This window comes from Drosophila grimshawi, unplaced genomic scaffold, assembly GCF_018153295.1.
Source record: "Drosophila grimshawi isolate 15287-2541.00 unplaced genomic scaffold, ASM1815329v1 contig_44, whole genome shotgun sequence".
Taxonomy (NCBI): Eukaryota; Metazoa; Arthropoda; class Insecta; order Diptera; family Drosophilidae; genus Drosophila; species Drosophila grimshawi.
Window position 1 is genome coordinate 14,711,491 of NW_025063240.1, and position 14,382 is coordinate 14,725,872.

The 14,382-nt window shown below is 43.2% G+C and overlaps 3 protein-coding genes across 3 annotated transcripts; 1 reads left to right on the top strand and 2 right to left on the bottom strand.

Moving 5' to 3' along the window:
- Nucleotide 1: 1 nt before the first annotated feature.
- Nucleotides 2-1,641, bottom strand: LOC6557493 (peptidyl-prolyl cis-trans isomerase D). The gene is made up of 4 exons (XM_001984158.3): nt 1,427-1,641; nt 1,079-1,323; nt 684-1,004; nt 2-613 (listed from the first exon to the last, which is right to left on the bottom strand). The coding sequence occupies exons 1-4, from the start codon at nt 1,521-1,523 to the stop codon at nt 116-118; spliced, it is 1,161 nt and encodes a 386-aa protein (XP_001984194.2). The 5' UTR covers nt 1,524-1,641; the 3' UTR covers nt 2-115.
- An 875-nt stretch (nt 1,642-2,516) lies between these two features.
- LOC6557544 (odorant receptor 67b) lies at nt 2,517-4,367 on the top strand. The gene is made up of 10 exons (XM_032743482.1): nt 2,517-2,656; nt 2,712-2,811; nt 2,865-3,003; nt 3,071-3,262; nt 3,317-3,421; nt 3,483-3,651; nt 3,708-3,813; nt 3,879-3,980; nt 4,031-4,186; nt 4,253-4,367. The coding sequence occupies exons 1-10, from the start codon at nt 2,520-2,522 to the stop codon at nt 4,307-4,309; spliced, it is 1,263 nt and encodes a 420-aa protein (XP_032599373.1). The 5' UTR covers nt 2,517-2,519; the 3' UTR covers nt 4,310-4,367.
- LOC6557539 (laminin subunit gamma-1) lies at nt 4,319-14,281 on the bottom strand. Its single transcript, XM_001984156.3, has 10 exons — nt 14,249-14,281; nt 10,805-11,245; nt 10,264-10,403; nt 10,073-10,200; nt 9,397-10,011; nt 8,546-8,957; nt 5,902-8,490; nt 5,507-5,843; nt 5,137-5,437; nt 4,319-5,059 (listed from the first exon to the last, which is right to left on the bottom strand). Exons 2-10 carry the CDS (start codon nt 11,000-11,002, stop codon nt 4,848-4,850), a joined length of 4,932 nt encoding a protein of 1,643 aa, XP_001984192.1. The 5' UTR covers nt 11,003-11,245; nt 14,249-14,281; the 3' UTR covers nt 4,319-4,847.
- Between the last annotated feature and the right edge of the window lie 101 nt (nt 14,282-14,382).

A 14,382-nucleotide genomic window follows, 5' to 3' on the forward strand; every position in this document is an offset into this window, starting at 1 on the left:
ACCCACAATCAGCCTGGACATCCTTATAGTAAATAGAGCAAATATTCAACTTATCATTAAGTCATGTTTGTCATACAAACGCATTGTAAAACATAGTATTCAGTAACTTATCTCATTAGGTGAACAGATTCTTAAGCGCATTTCGTTGCTGTTTATTATATTCAGCCAGCAGCTGCTTGGCGCTGTTCAATTCATTCAGAATTTGCTTGTTCTCCGGCAGCAGATTGTGCGCATGCTTTAAGTCATTAATGGCCTCTTCGTAGTTACGCAATTCACGCTGAGCTTGTCCACGTCTGTAAAACGCCTTGCTGCAGCTTGGATCCAAGCGAATCGCCTCCGAGCACTCATATTTGGCATACTGATAATTACCCAGCTTCAACTCAACTGCAGCCATATTAATGTTGTTCACCACAGAGAAAGCGTCCAATTTTCTCAGATCCGAGTTTGAGCAATGGTTTCGTTTGGGCTGCTGACCCTCAAAGCTTGTGCGCAACATTGTGTAGTAGCGGTTCGCCTTGCGGTATTTGGCACGCGCCTCATGGTAATGACCCAGCTTATAGAAGTGATTGCCTGACTGTCGCAGGCCGGTTAGTAGGTTGACAGCTGTTTCGCACTGGTCAACAGAAAAGATATTCAAATTAAATACATATCATGATGACATTGCATATTATTTTTTAACTCACCGTTGGCTTTGTGAACTTGCCCGTCCAATCCTGTGGATAGGGCGGTAGTTTATCCATTGTCTCATCGTTGCATTCGATGGCCCAATCTTCATCAGGCGCCAGCTCGCCACAGTCGGTTATCGTGATCTCCGCCGTCGGATGGGCTTCATCATTGCAGTTCTGTTCCATTTGAGCAATGATGCCCAGGCCGCGCAGAACTCGACCCACAACCACATTGATGCCGTTGAGGTTCTCACAGCCAACGGCAGTGATGAAGAATTGTGAGTTGTTTGTATTTGGTTTGCCATAGTTAGCCATGCTAACTACGCCCTCCTCATTGTGCTGTGTGGGTAGGGCAACATATATATGTATTTGCTACTGTTTGCATTTGCTGTTCAATCATCAATTCAGCTCACCGTCAGCTCAAAGTTCTCATCTTCAAAGAGTGGGCCGTAGATGCTCTCCCCGCTGGTGCCATCATTGTTCACCAGATCTCCTCCTTGGACAGCAAACACCCGCTTGATCGTATGGAAGTGTGTGCCCTTGTAGTGTAGCTTCTTTCCCAGCTTCCCGATGCCAAGTTCGCCCGTGCATAGGGCTCGGAAATTTTCCGCTGTCTTTGGCACAACATCCTTGCGCAGTTCAATTATCATGCGTCCCGCTGCGAGCAGACAGATACACATATACATGTATTTGTGTAGATGTGTGTAAATGAGATAACGTTTAACTAGGTCAAGCATAGATTGCGCGCTGCAAACGCTTACCGCTTTCTTTGTCGATGCTAATATCAAAGTAGACTATCGGATTGGTTTTGTCCACTGGTTGCAGCAATTGCTGCTTGTTTCCACTCATTTTGGTCATTAGGGCGTAGCCTCAATCTGCCCGGCTTTAACTCTAACTAATATTTCAACGTTTTCAAAACAGGTAAACAAATAAAATGCGATTTACATTTCAACTGAGCTGCCCATCTGTTGCGTTTTCACTGCTCAAACAGCTGATGGGGCTGCCAACTGCTCGCTAATATTGACATATCTAATTTTGGCAGACTATTATTTTTAAATTAACGCCAATTATATATTAATTAAATCTAAGAACAACAAATAATATTTATAGACAGTTCAAACCATTATCACTTTTGACGAAGTTGTAGCTCTCAAAAGTCACAAGCCAGCATTTTTGAGGGAATAATTTAAACATGAATTTCGAGCAAGAATCCTGTTTTCAAATTTGAATGTGGTATTAATGAAAAGGTTAAGCAATAATGAAGAAGCCCTTGTTTTTTTAAGATCGGATCAGCTTTGACAAATTTATGGGAATATTTGATTAATTCCTTCGCACACTTTTGAGCGTATATTTATTTTGTAAATTTCGAGATACAACTTAAATCTTAGTATTAATATAGACATCGAATCATGCTAAAAAGGCCATGGCTTATAAAAATTGGTTCAGATTTAACATAGTAATGTTATGGAAAGTTTTGACAAAATAATAATATGATATAATATACAAAGAATTATTATTTGTCATTTTTCCTTACAAAGAATTGCAAATGTTTCATTTGTTGAGTAACAAATTGCTAATTGCTGTTCCAAAAATGACTTCCTAAATGTAATAAATCAATTCTCGGTTAAAGTATGTAGTCCTTCCCCAAGCCGATAAATTTTTAATGTTGTCATGTAACGCCTAATTATTTGCCTTCTTAAACAAGACTTGCACAATGTTCAAACAATAAAGCAATTTGCTGGGCAGCAACCATATAATTTACATCTAATTGAGCAAGACCATTCTGCTGAAAAAATGTATAAAAGGATTACTTGGTCAGGCCACTTAATAACAGTCTCAAAGTTACCTTTCACAATGAAAAACCAATTGGATCAGGAGCTAGAAACAATTGACAGTCTGACCAAGCCGGGCTTAACTTGGGTGGAGTACAGCGCTTATGCATTGGGTGTTAACATAGCTCCCAGGAAGCGTAGTTCTTGGCCCTGCAGCTTGTGAGTGTTCGGTGATGTAAATATGTAAAAATAAAAATATGAGTTGTAATTTTAGCTTGCGGATTTTTGCATTGCTCGTAAATCTTTTCATAATACACAGTCTAATCAAATTTATAATTGCCAATTATAAGGTGTCCTTCGAAGCTTACGTTGAGGTTTGTACAACTAAATATTGCAGGATTATTTATAGTATTTTAAATTCCTTTAGGCTGTGTTACTAAGCTTTCAGCTATCAATTGGAATGGTAAAGATGATGCATTTTCAATTATTCTTGGAGTCTTGCGTCGAGCTGGTGGAAACCACAGAAACCGGTGATGTGCTGAGGAACCTGGGTCTCTTTGATTTGAGTGAGAGTTGTGATTTTTATGGATTTATACTGATATAAACATATTATATTGTTCTTGTGGTTTTCAGATTTGGCGAACAAAAGTGCGTTGCGTAAAACTTTGGGCTCGATGTTGACCAAAAGTTGGGTGGCGATCAATAGCCAGGTTATGTTCTTTTTCAAGATAGTTTGCATGCCAGTGTTGTACTATTGTCTGCGACCGTATTTTCAATATATGTACGATTGCTATATAGTCAAGGATACATGCGAAATGACCTTAAGTATGCATCGTCTTACAAATTGGTTAGGTTTTCTACATCTTTTACTTTCTGTAGCGTATCCAGCCATAGTGGCGTATGTGCAGCTGGGTACACATGAAATCCCCTCTTACTGGGTGCGTTTCTATCTGCTTCAATCCGGGCCAGTTTGGTGTTTTTTTGGTAGGTATGAAGTTAAATGTTTATTTTTATGTATGTATCGCTTCAGCAACCCCATTGCTAGCTGTGTTTGGTTTTAATAGCCTCTTTGTGGTGCTTACAAATCACGAGGCGTGCCTTCTAGAGATCTTGCGATATCTGGTTCGGCACTCCACTGACGATGCGGTGGTTCCCAAGCGATCCAGGCCGCAATATTTACGTTGTTGCGCCAAACTATTCACACGTATATCGAGGTAATACTCTCACTATATCTCGAATGCTTAAAGATTTTCTAAGGTCACTTTTGCAGACATCATGATCAAATCGAGCTCGTTTTTAAATATATTATTCTGGTACAATGTATAATTAGCAGCATTTTAATATGCATGTTGCTTTATAAGATCAGCACTGTATTGGTGAGCAAAAATGATCTCTCCAACTTCTAGTAGATGAAGCATATACTAATAAGTGAAATATTTAGGAAGTTGGCATTGTTTGGATGGGCATGATTATGGTTTATTTACTCACCATTACTTTGGAAATCAGCCTGTATAATGTCAATGCGCAAAAGGTCGAGACTCAGGTAAGCCTGCAAATATTCCTATTTACTAAACTAATAAATGATTTTCACAGAGCGAACTGTTGTTTTCGGATTGGTACAATTGTGACTGGTATGACGAATGTGAGGATTTTAAATGCATTATTAAACTAATGCTGATGTTTTCGAGGCGTGAGTTTGTCTTAAGCGTTGGCGGCTTCGCCAATTTATCACATGGATTATTAGTTCAGGTAAATTCATAATCCCAAAGAGTTTTGACTTCTTTTCTGTATCGTGAATTTTTAATTTCTCCACAGGTTTTTCGAATGAGTGGAAATTTTTTTTTACTATTGCGCAATATGAATAACAAATAGTGTAATTTATACAAGTTATAACGCTGGAAAACTTTATTGTAAGTTGAAATTCATTAAGCGACTAAAACACGAAAAAGTAGTTTAATTGGCACATTAAACGTAGATGACAAATATGTTAATATAATAAAATAGATTGCAATATGGAACATAACCATATGGGGAGATATATAAATGGAATTTGAATTGGAGTTGTATACGGCACAGTTTTCAATATAAATGTAGTATAATACAGTCGTCCACGGCTGGCTTGAGTTTAAAGCACAATTGGCAGCTAAGAATTTTTCTTTTTTAATATTGGCATCATATTATTACGATAATTATATTCATATGCATATTCCTATATGTATGAACAATGCTTTCTGGTTCTCGTTTTTATCGTTTTTTTTACTAAGCAAAATATTTCAGCTAAAAGAGTAAAATTATATAATTTCGTTCAACGGCTATGGCTAATTCCGATTTGTTCGTCTTCGCCTCGTACTTAGATGTTAATTGAAGTAGTTGGTAGTTGGTAGTGCACTTAGTTAGGGTCCCTATAGATCTAAGGCTCTAAGCGATTGCGCCTAAAGCAACCCGCTGGTAGTGCTTCAGATATCAAACGTATATTCTGCACCTCCTTGGATATTTCACTCAACTCTAAATCGTATTTGTCGATTAATTTCTTTTGAATGTTTCGCTGTTCTCGGTACTTCTCAATTCGTTCGGTAAGATTTACACGGCTGATATCAGTCTCGACGACACTGAGGCGATTTTCTAATAAACACAATGAAATAGAAAAAAAGGGCGTTTATAAACAAAATATTTGATTAGTTGAATAGAGATATACTCACCTAATTTATCCAAATCAGCTGTGTTGATATCCTTCAGGTTCTCTAGCTCGTCCTTAATCGCAGACAGTTCGCTACTGGCCTTTTCAATTTGCTTCTGTGCCTCCTGCGTATTGGCCTTGGCCTGACCAACCTTGCGCTTAGCATCATCCACAAGATTATCATCTTTGGTTGAATTGTCCTCCAAATTTGCAATGTTCATTTCAGTCAGCGTGACGCGATGATTCAGCTGATCAGCCTCATCATGCAGCTTGCGGGCAGCGACCTTCGTCTCATTTGCCTTGCGGCGTATAAGCTCGGCATCCTGGAATCACGTTCAGATTGATCATTGGGTTTTCGACGTTGTCCTTTATCTGATGTAGTCTGGACTTACCTTTGAGGCCTGTTCTGCATACTTGACCTGGGCTTCCTGTGCATTATTCTTGGCTTCATTCGCATTCTTATTGGCACCCTCCAATGCATAACGAGCCTTCTCTATTAGATTACCTGCATTCTCAATCTCCAACTGAATGTCGGGCACCGTTTGCAAAGCCAAGTCTGAATTCTCCGAGGATCTTTGCACTTCAGACTGGAATCCGGCTAAGGTTTGGTAGGTATTGCTGGCCTCCGTTAGTGTATTGTCGCCCTGCTTCACCGCCTTGGTAGCCTTATCAAGGGCAGCCTTGGCGCGTTCCAACAATTCAATGTCATCCTTCTTTTGTGCATCGGCGCTTAAGGAAGAAATATTCAATTAGACAATCTCTGTATTTTATTATAAATATTACTTACCGTTCTAGCAGCACCTGGGCAAGATCATGTTCCTTTTCGAAGTCGGCAAAGATCTCGCCATTACCAGTACCCAACCTATCGATCTGTTGGAGTAGCTCATCGGCGCGCTCATTGGCAGCGACGGCCTCCTTCTTCAGCTTGTTGATATCAATGTCCGGCTGGGTCTGACTCTTCACTTGGTTGAGCAGTGTGAGTGCTGCATCGTAGACCTCGTTGGCCTTACGCAGCGCCTCCTTGGAGGTTTGGGCGACGGTGATGAGTGAGTTCTTCACGTGGTCCAGCTCGAGGCGGACTTCGGTGCGCAGCTCGACGCCCACCTTTTGCTGCAAATCGATGGCATTCTTGGCCAGCAGATGGGCCTTCTCAACCGCATCCATTGCATCTTTGGCATTCTTTAGATCGAATTGCGCCTCGGACTCAAGGCGATCGGCAAGAGCGCGTGCCTCTCTCGAAATGTCTGATATCTGATCGGATTGCTCGCCAAACTCAACGGATTTGCTCTTCGCCTTGGCTAAGGCTTGGGCACCTTCGTCGTTGAGCAATTCCAATGCCTGTTGCAGCTCCTTCTTGGCGTCGTCGATGATATTGTGCAGTTGTGTGTAATTGCTGCGTGCCTTGGCTATTTCAGTGTTGGCATCTTGCTGCAGTGCATCGGCACTTGTCAGATGGCCACGCATACTGTTTAGTCGCTTGTGCAGATCATTGATGACCTCCACATAGGTCTGACCGCTCTCACCAGAACCGGAGCGTGCCTCCTGCGCCAACATGGCCACCTTCTCCTGCACCGCTTTCAACTTTCCTTCGAATTCCTCATCGTTGGTCACCGGTGTGCGTGCGATCTCGTCCAGTGTAGCGCTCAAATTCGCCAACTTGGCGCGATGCAGATCGGCTGCGTCCTGCACCAGATTATAGCAATCCGGACAGTCCACGCAACCCCGATGACGATCGTATTTGTTCTCCTTGCAGCGATCGCAGCGATTTCCCTCCACATTGTCATTGCACGGACACTGACCACTCTGGTCACACTGGAAGCCCTTGGAGCCGCTCTCATCGCACTCGCACGGCTTGCATCCATCCGATGAGAAACCAAAGAAGTAGTCTGCGCACTGATCACAGCGCACGCCAACAACTCCGGGCTTGCAGTGACACTGACCCGTATACTTGTCGCAAGTGGAGTTGTAGCTGCCGACGGGATCGCACAGACAATTCTCACATCCATTGCCGGATCGTATATTAAAGTATCCGGGCTGGCATTCACCACAATCGCGACCAATTACATTCGGCTTGCAGTGGCACTGTCCTGTCACCTGATCGCAGCGCAAAATGCTCTGTTCATCCTGCTCGGTGCCGGCGGCATAGCAACTACACCGATCGCACTTGCCATGCGGCAGCGCCAACGGATCTCCAAAGTGTCCGGGCAGGCACTGATCGCAGTGCCCGCCAGCTGTGTTGTGTATGCACTTCAAGCACTCGCCCGTGGTGCGATTGCAGTTACCGACCGCATTGGTATCGACATTGCCATTGCAGTCGCAGCTCTTGCAGGTCGCCACAGGACCCAGCAGTCCAGTGGGATCACCATAGAAGCCATCGCTACACTGTTCGCAGCGTGAGCCAAAGTAGCCCACAGGGCATTCCGTACAGATGACCGTATCGCTATTGATTTGCATGCAGGCACCATCGTTGGGACAGGGACAACGTGTACAGTCGTAGGGTGTGCCGCCCAATGCGTTGCCATAGTAGCCCCTGGCGCACTGGTCACAGTTATCACCATACGTATTGTGCTGACAGATGCAGCTGCCCGTCTCCGAGTCACAGATGTCCGCATGGCCATGACAGTCGCAGGGTATGCACGGCATAAAGGGTCCACCGCGTGCCGGACTGTGGCGATAGCGTGGCGCGCATGATTCGCAGAACTGACCCAGATAGCCCTCGGGGCAGGTGCACTGCTCAATCCAGGTTGCCGGCTGGCCGGCAGCGCCTCGATGAGCCGACTGGAGCTCCACATCATCGAGATTGGCCTCACCCTGCACTGAGTACGTAGCCCGAATCTTAATGGCCGTCAGATTAGAGAGTATAGAGAGGAAACCTCGCGCCGACTGGCTGGGCTGCCATTGATAGTCGTGATGTTCATGCAGTCGGAACGTATACTCCCTGACGCCCTGATCGGGAATGCCATTGCTTTGGGCAAAGATGGGCAGCGAGATTTTGCTGCCGGCGCCCTCGAGGATAACATCGCTGGCACTGCTGCTGGGTCCCACCTGACCCACAAGCTGCAGCTTGAATTTCAGATCGCGATTGTAGGAGGCACGCTGATCGCCGAGGAAGCGATCCGGCGCCTTGAAGTAAACATACTCATTGCCCTGGGCGGTGGTGCCAATGCTGCGACTATACTGATTGTATTTAATGTCCACATCGCGACGATTCAAATCAATGGCCGTCCAGCGTTCCTTATGCTTGTTAAAGCTGGATGTGACCGAGACAACGGAGTACCCAGGCGCTGAATGGCACTCGGAGGTGTGCCCATAACAGAAGCAGGGTGTGCAGCCAAAACGATTGCTCTTATCCAGATTAAAGAAGCCCGGCTTGCATCTGTATGGGAATGGGAATGAATAAACTGGACAAACGCTTAGCTAAATATACTCACTCATTGCAGCGCCTGCCCTCGACATTCTCCTTGCAGTAGCAGATGCCGCTCTCCGCATCACAGGCCGGCGTATTATCATCCGAGCCGCGTGCATCGCAGCCACAGGGCTGACAGCCATGCGCTCCGAACTGGAAGTAGTTGTTGGCACATCGATCACACTTGTCGCCAGTTACGCCCGGTTTGCACTGGCACTTGCCCTGGCTGTTGCACTGCAACGAACGGGAACCGACGGCGTCGCAGTTGCAGTTCTCGCAGTGTGCGCTTTCCCGCATATAGAAGTTCTCCTTGCAACGCTCACAGTTGGCACCATCGCGATTGTCGCGACAGTCCAGACAGTGACCGCCGTGGCCGGTCTGATTGAAAAGATTCGCATCGAAGAAGCACTTGTCCGCAAAGCCGTTGCAATTGCAGGCTGCAAATAGAAAAGTTGCAAGTTGAGCAGGGCATTCTTATATTGTATACCTAGCAGCTGGCTTTACAATTGATGAGGTACCAGTGTGCAGCGGCGCTGGCAACTATGCGATTTGTTTGTAGGGCATGGTCGTAGGACCAGCCATAGGCTCGAATGTTGGCCACAAGGCAGACAAGTTGCAAGTACAGCCTCAACATGACTGACTAACAATTCAGCTCAACAGCAACACTTAACGTTGGCAGATGTGGCAGCTAACGGCAAAGCGGTATATCCTTATATAGCACTTCGTGCACAGTGGGACAAACTGAGTCTGAGTCTAATGGAAATGCCATCTAACTAAAAACGTCAATAATTGTTTAACAATTAATATATATAATTATATTATTGTTACTTATATTGCCCCACTGAAACCAGTTTTAATCACATGGTGCGTGCCTACCTTTGCACTCGTTCACATCCATTGAGGTGGCCCTTTTCCACTTGACGTCATTGTACAGCGGCAAGCAGCGATCGCAGTCGGGTCCATCCGTATTGTGGCGACACTCGCAGACCAGAGTACGCTCCCCGTGCATCCCGGTGCTGGCCACACACTTGCTGGCATGCCCATTGCACTTGCAGCGCGCACCGACTGCAATATCACTGATCGCATAGAAGTATGACTTCAAGACGCGAGGATCACCGAACAGCTCGTCACCGAAGGTGTTCAGTCGATCCAGTGTGATGCGAATGTCAGTGGCTGTCACCCAATCCTGCAGCTCCAGGCTGTTCTCAAAGTTAATACCACCGGGACGACCTTCCAGCGTGGAGAAGGCGATCTCACCGTCGCGCAGTGGCGAGATGTCGCTGTACTCGCTAGTGCACAGAGCAAGTGCCTCGCCCTCACCCTTTCCAATTGCCCGTGAATCGGGTAGTGAGTAGGTATCCCGACAGGTGGCGCTGTAGAACTGATAGGGTATCCAGGGACCGTTTTCCGTAGTGCGCTTGTAAATCGTAAATGACTCGGGCCGCGGCGAGCGGAACAGGATACGCACATAAGTAATATCGTATGATTTACCTGTAATCGTAGACATTACTCAGTATTTATTATATTATAGGTCACTTTCGATAAAACTTACGCAAGTGCAGCGTTAAATTCACATGATTCGGATGTTGTATGCCCTCGTTCATTGTCTCCGATTGCCACCAGGTTGGGCTTTGTGGATCGTGCAAATCCGTTAGAAATGATGGATTGTGATCTTCAAATCTGAATGCAATTTAAACAGAAATTGTATAGGCGTGCTGTAATCGATTTCAGTTAATAATTTACCTGCAGAATGCGCAGTCCTTCAGAAAGTTTAGGGTATTCATGGTCTGCATACAGAATTGATTTTCCATATGCTCCCCGCAGGTATTCGTTGACTTGATTTGCAATTGGTAGGCAGCATTGATGAACTCCGGCGTACATTTCTAAATGGGTATGGAAAAAGTGTTATACCCACGAGAATTGTAAGATTGCTATGTATGTCTAAGACTATTAAAGATCTGTTTCTGTATTTGAATGCCGCTCCATAATAACGAGAAGATTTAATATGAGTATAATCGCGTCTAAGAGACAGTTCTCTTATTTTCAAGAGCGTTTTTATATGATCAGCTTATGCACATTTCAATTGTGTCTTTATTGTTCAATTAGTTTGTATGTCTCCATTTAAATTAACGCCCAGCAGATCTATTGACCTACGGAAAGAGGCGTGTGCCCAGCTTATTTAAATTAATTTCAATTAAGTTGCATGCCTCTCGACTATTTGGCTATGATTTATATGTGAGAAAGTTCCACTTGCTGCCCATTTATGCGTCTACTGAGTTCTTACCTGGGGTCGGCCATAGGGATCATAGCATTCCAGAGCAGGCAGAAACGTTGTGCGTCGCATCTCATGTCCGCCGGCGGCGTTGAAGGGCTGACGTTGGGCACCAAGCGCTGCCGTCGCGCAGCTGCAGAGCAGAGCTCCCGCAAGGAAGAGACGCGCCGCGGAGGAGCTCTCAATGAGACTCCACCTGTTGCGCTTCATCGTGGACTTTGGATTTGAACTGGTCTTGTGTGTGTGTTTGTGTGTGCTTTACAGACTAATGATGATTACACTAGGATATATTTTGAACACTTATTCGAGTTGTTTCAATATTTCAGGTGGGTGGTTTTTGTTTTGTATTTGGGTATTATTTTCACTGTCACAGTTTAAATCATAATTGCACTTGAGTTAAATGGCATCAGTGGTTCCACGTGTTTGTGGCAGGATCAGGAGCGGCTTCACTCGCTGCAATATTCATAAGATACATTATAATACCAATAAATAACTATAATATTTGGTAGCACTTTCGAGAAATTTCATAAAAAACACATCTGTTGCACATATTGCTTTGGGGCACACAAAAATTATTCAAATCGTTGTTGTTGTGTGGTTTCAATTAGTTCGTCTGCCGGTTCAAAAACTGCTCATAAAAACAAACTTTGCTGTCCGGTCAGTCAATAACTTGCCCGATCTGTCTGTGAGTTCATTGTAGCTGCTCCACCAACTACACTGGCGACTCTTTCAGCACTTTGTGTATACAAAACAAAAACCAAACACAAAAAAATAACAAAAAACTGCAAAAGAAAATTTTAAATAACAACAAAAAGAACCAGCAAAGAAATAAATAAACAAAAACAGAAAAACACACACATGGAGAACAAAAATACAAGCTGGAAATGAACTCAGGCATTGCCCACAAAATTTGTGTTTCCGACTATATATGTACATCTATATGTATGTATATGCAGTACCCCCCTCCACACTGGCAGTACCACCCTACAACGGTTTTGTAGTTGCTCTAGCCTCTGTCAGAAACTTGAAATTATTTCAAACGATGATTTCATCTACTTACTCCGCCGAACATCACATTCACACATGTATCTAGATACATATCGCATTTATGTGGATATACAAAAAGCATTGCAATTATTTAACTTGGGCAAAAAATGTGCAGGCTGTTTATGACTGTGCTTAAGGAATTTTCAGTTTGGATGCATTTATTTTATTCTTAGCCAAGGTTAGATTCATTTAAGACAGCGCATCTCTAAGATACTTGAGCTGATGCGTAAGTATCTTTTAGTGTACCACTAATTAGCAAATATGCACAGCAAATTGAGTCTGTTTACTAAGTGAAGATTTAAGATGATATCATTGAATATGTATAGCAAAACTATTTTAAGTCAGGAGACTGTGAAGTGAAGCAAATTCGTCTTAATAATGATAACTTTTTTTTGATAACACACAGGGAACTTAAAAGAAAAAAACTCGAATGGGATTACCAAAAATAATCAGTGTACATGAGTCAGATACTAGATAAGCCAATGTGTGACCTATATACTGATATATATTTAAAACTATAAGTTTGCAATGGAAAACTCGAGTGAGACTGACGAAAGATGATAATAACAATCTACGAAAGTATATATGTAGATGGTCTTAAGAGCGCTCCAGGAATTCCAATTAGATCCCAAACTTTTTATTGTATTACTAATTGTTATCTGCTGCTTGGGTAAACACAATTTTGAGGCACTCCTCCCAGACTCGTAAACAACTGTCGATTATTTGCACAACATTTTTAATTTGTTTTTATCAATTTTTAATTTTAGGAATTGTGCACCGCTCTACAGCAACGCTATTCAACTCTTGTAGATTTACGTCTGTTGTGGCTTATCAGTATCCTCTCGCATTTGTTTCATAAAACACCAAACTGAAATTAAGCATAAGAAAATCTTCAAGACTGTCGCTGGGGCAACATTTGATACACTTGCCACACCGATGTGTTAGTGCGCACTCTGTGTGTGGAACCCCTTTAAGAATGAGTTCAGCTGAGGCCAACATTCACATACAAAAGACACACGCACACACACATATACACAAGCATTGTCGTATAGAGATATTCTTTATTCATTTATATATATATATTATATATATATATATATATATAGCACGAATGAACATCCGCTCCATTCAGATTTCAACTGTCCAGTTGCTGCTGCCTCTGCTTCTGTTGCTGCTTCTGTTTCTCGGAGCGCCTGTTGCGATACGCGCCTATGAACACGAGTTCCTTTTGCGATAAGAATTTGGGGCTACGAACTAGCGCGCATACTTATTGCGATATGGTTACCATATGCATACACAAACACATACATATACCCCAAGCATGAACTGAATGGAATTGAGATTCCGATTATCACTGGGACTGAGACTCGGGCTGAGGCACAACTATTACAACTAACATACACTCTGTGGGCTGTCGCACTTTGAAGTTGTTTTGAAACGGCGTTTTTGTTTGCACCTTTTGGTATTTATCTTTATTGAAGCGTTTGTTTTTATCAACTGCTTCACTGCACACATGCTCACGCACTCAAACACTCAAAGACTCAAACACTCGCACACACAAGACCAGGTAGAGGAAACCCAAAACGAATCCACTCAAAAGAAACTGCACACTCGGGTCTACGCGCTCAGATACTTTAACGAAACTTGGTTTTTTTTTTGTTTTTTGTTTTGTTGCACAGGGCACAATAACAACAACCTCAACAACTGCGTTATTTTCGTCTTATTTTTGTTGTAGATACTTTTAATTTTTTTGGTCTGCTGCTAGCACATGCTGAATTTGTTAGTGGATTTTCCAAAAATGATTGTTGTTCGTTTATAAATAGTTTGCATGTTGCATAGGAAATTATATGCAACTGCAACTGCAACGGCAGCTGTTGCATTCACATGTGTTTGATTGCATTTGTCATCGCATTTGCTTTCATTTCGTGTTTATTTCATATGTACTTTGCACACACCGTCTCCCTTTTCTGCTGAGTCGGTAGTTGTATGAAATTTTGTAGTTGCTCTGTTTCATTATTAAGTACATTTTATCGTCCATTCTTTTTTTTTGTTAGTTGTTGTAATTGTATCACTACACTGAAGGCAAGAACCTTTTGAATAAACAGTTCGTCATACGCCGTCTGCCATAGAGCCACACAGACATTTACACAGAATATGAGCAAACACAGATACAAGAGACCAACATACGACAAGATACTTTTTTATCTTGAGGTTTTCTGGCTGCGCCTGCCAGGGCAAACAAAAAAGCCACCAAAACACACACAGAAACACACACACAGCCCGATACGACCGAAAAGTGTAGAAAAGAAATGAAACGGAAGAGCTCCAGAAGAAAAGTTAAGACTCCTCCACAAAAAAAAAACACACACACACAACGGAACAGTTTAGCGGCAACGTTGTTGCACCTACTCCGCACAGAACACCACAGGCAACCGCTAACGAGGACGTCCAATGCTCAACTGACTCTTGAAGAATGCGGCACAACTCGCTCAACGATCTCTCGTTGAGTGAAACTCTATGCTCTCCCCTGCTCTGCTCTGCTC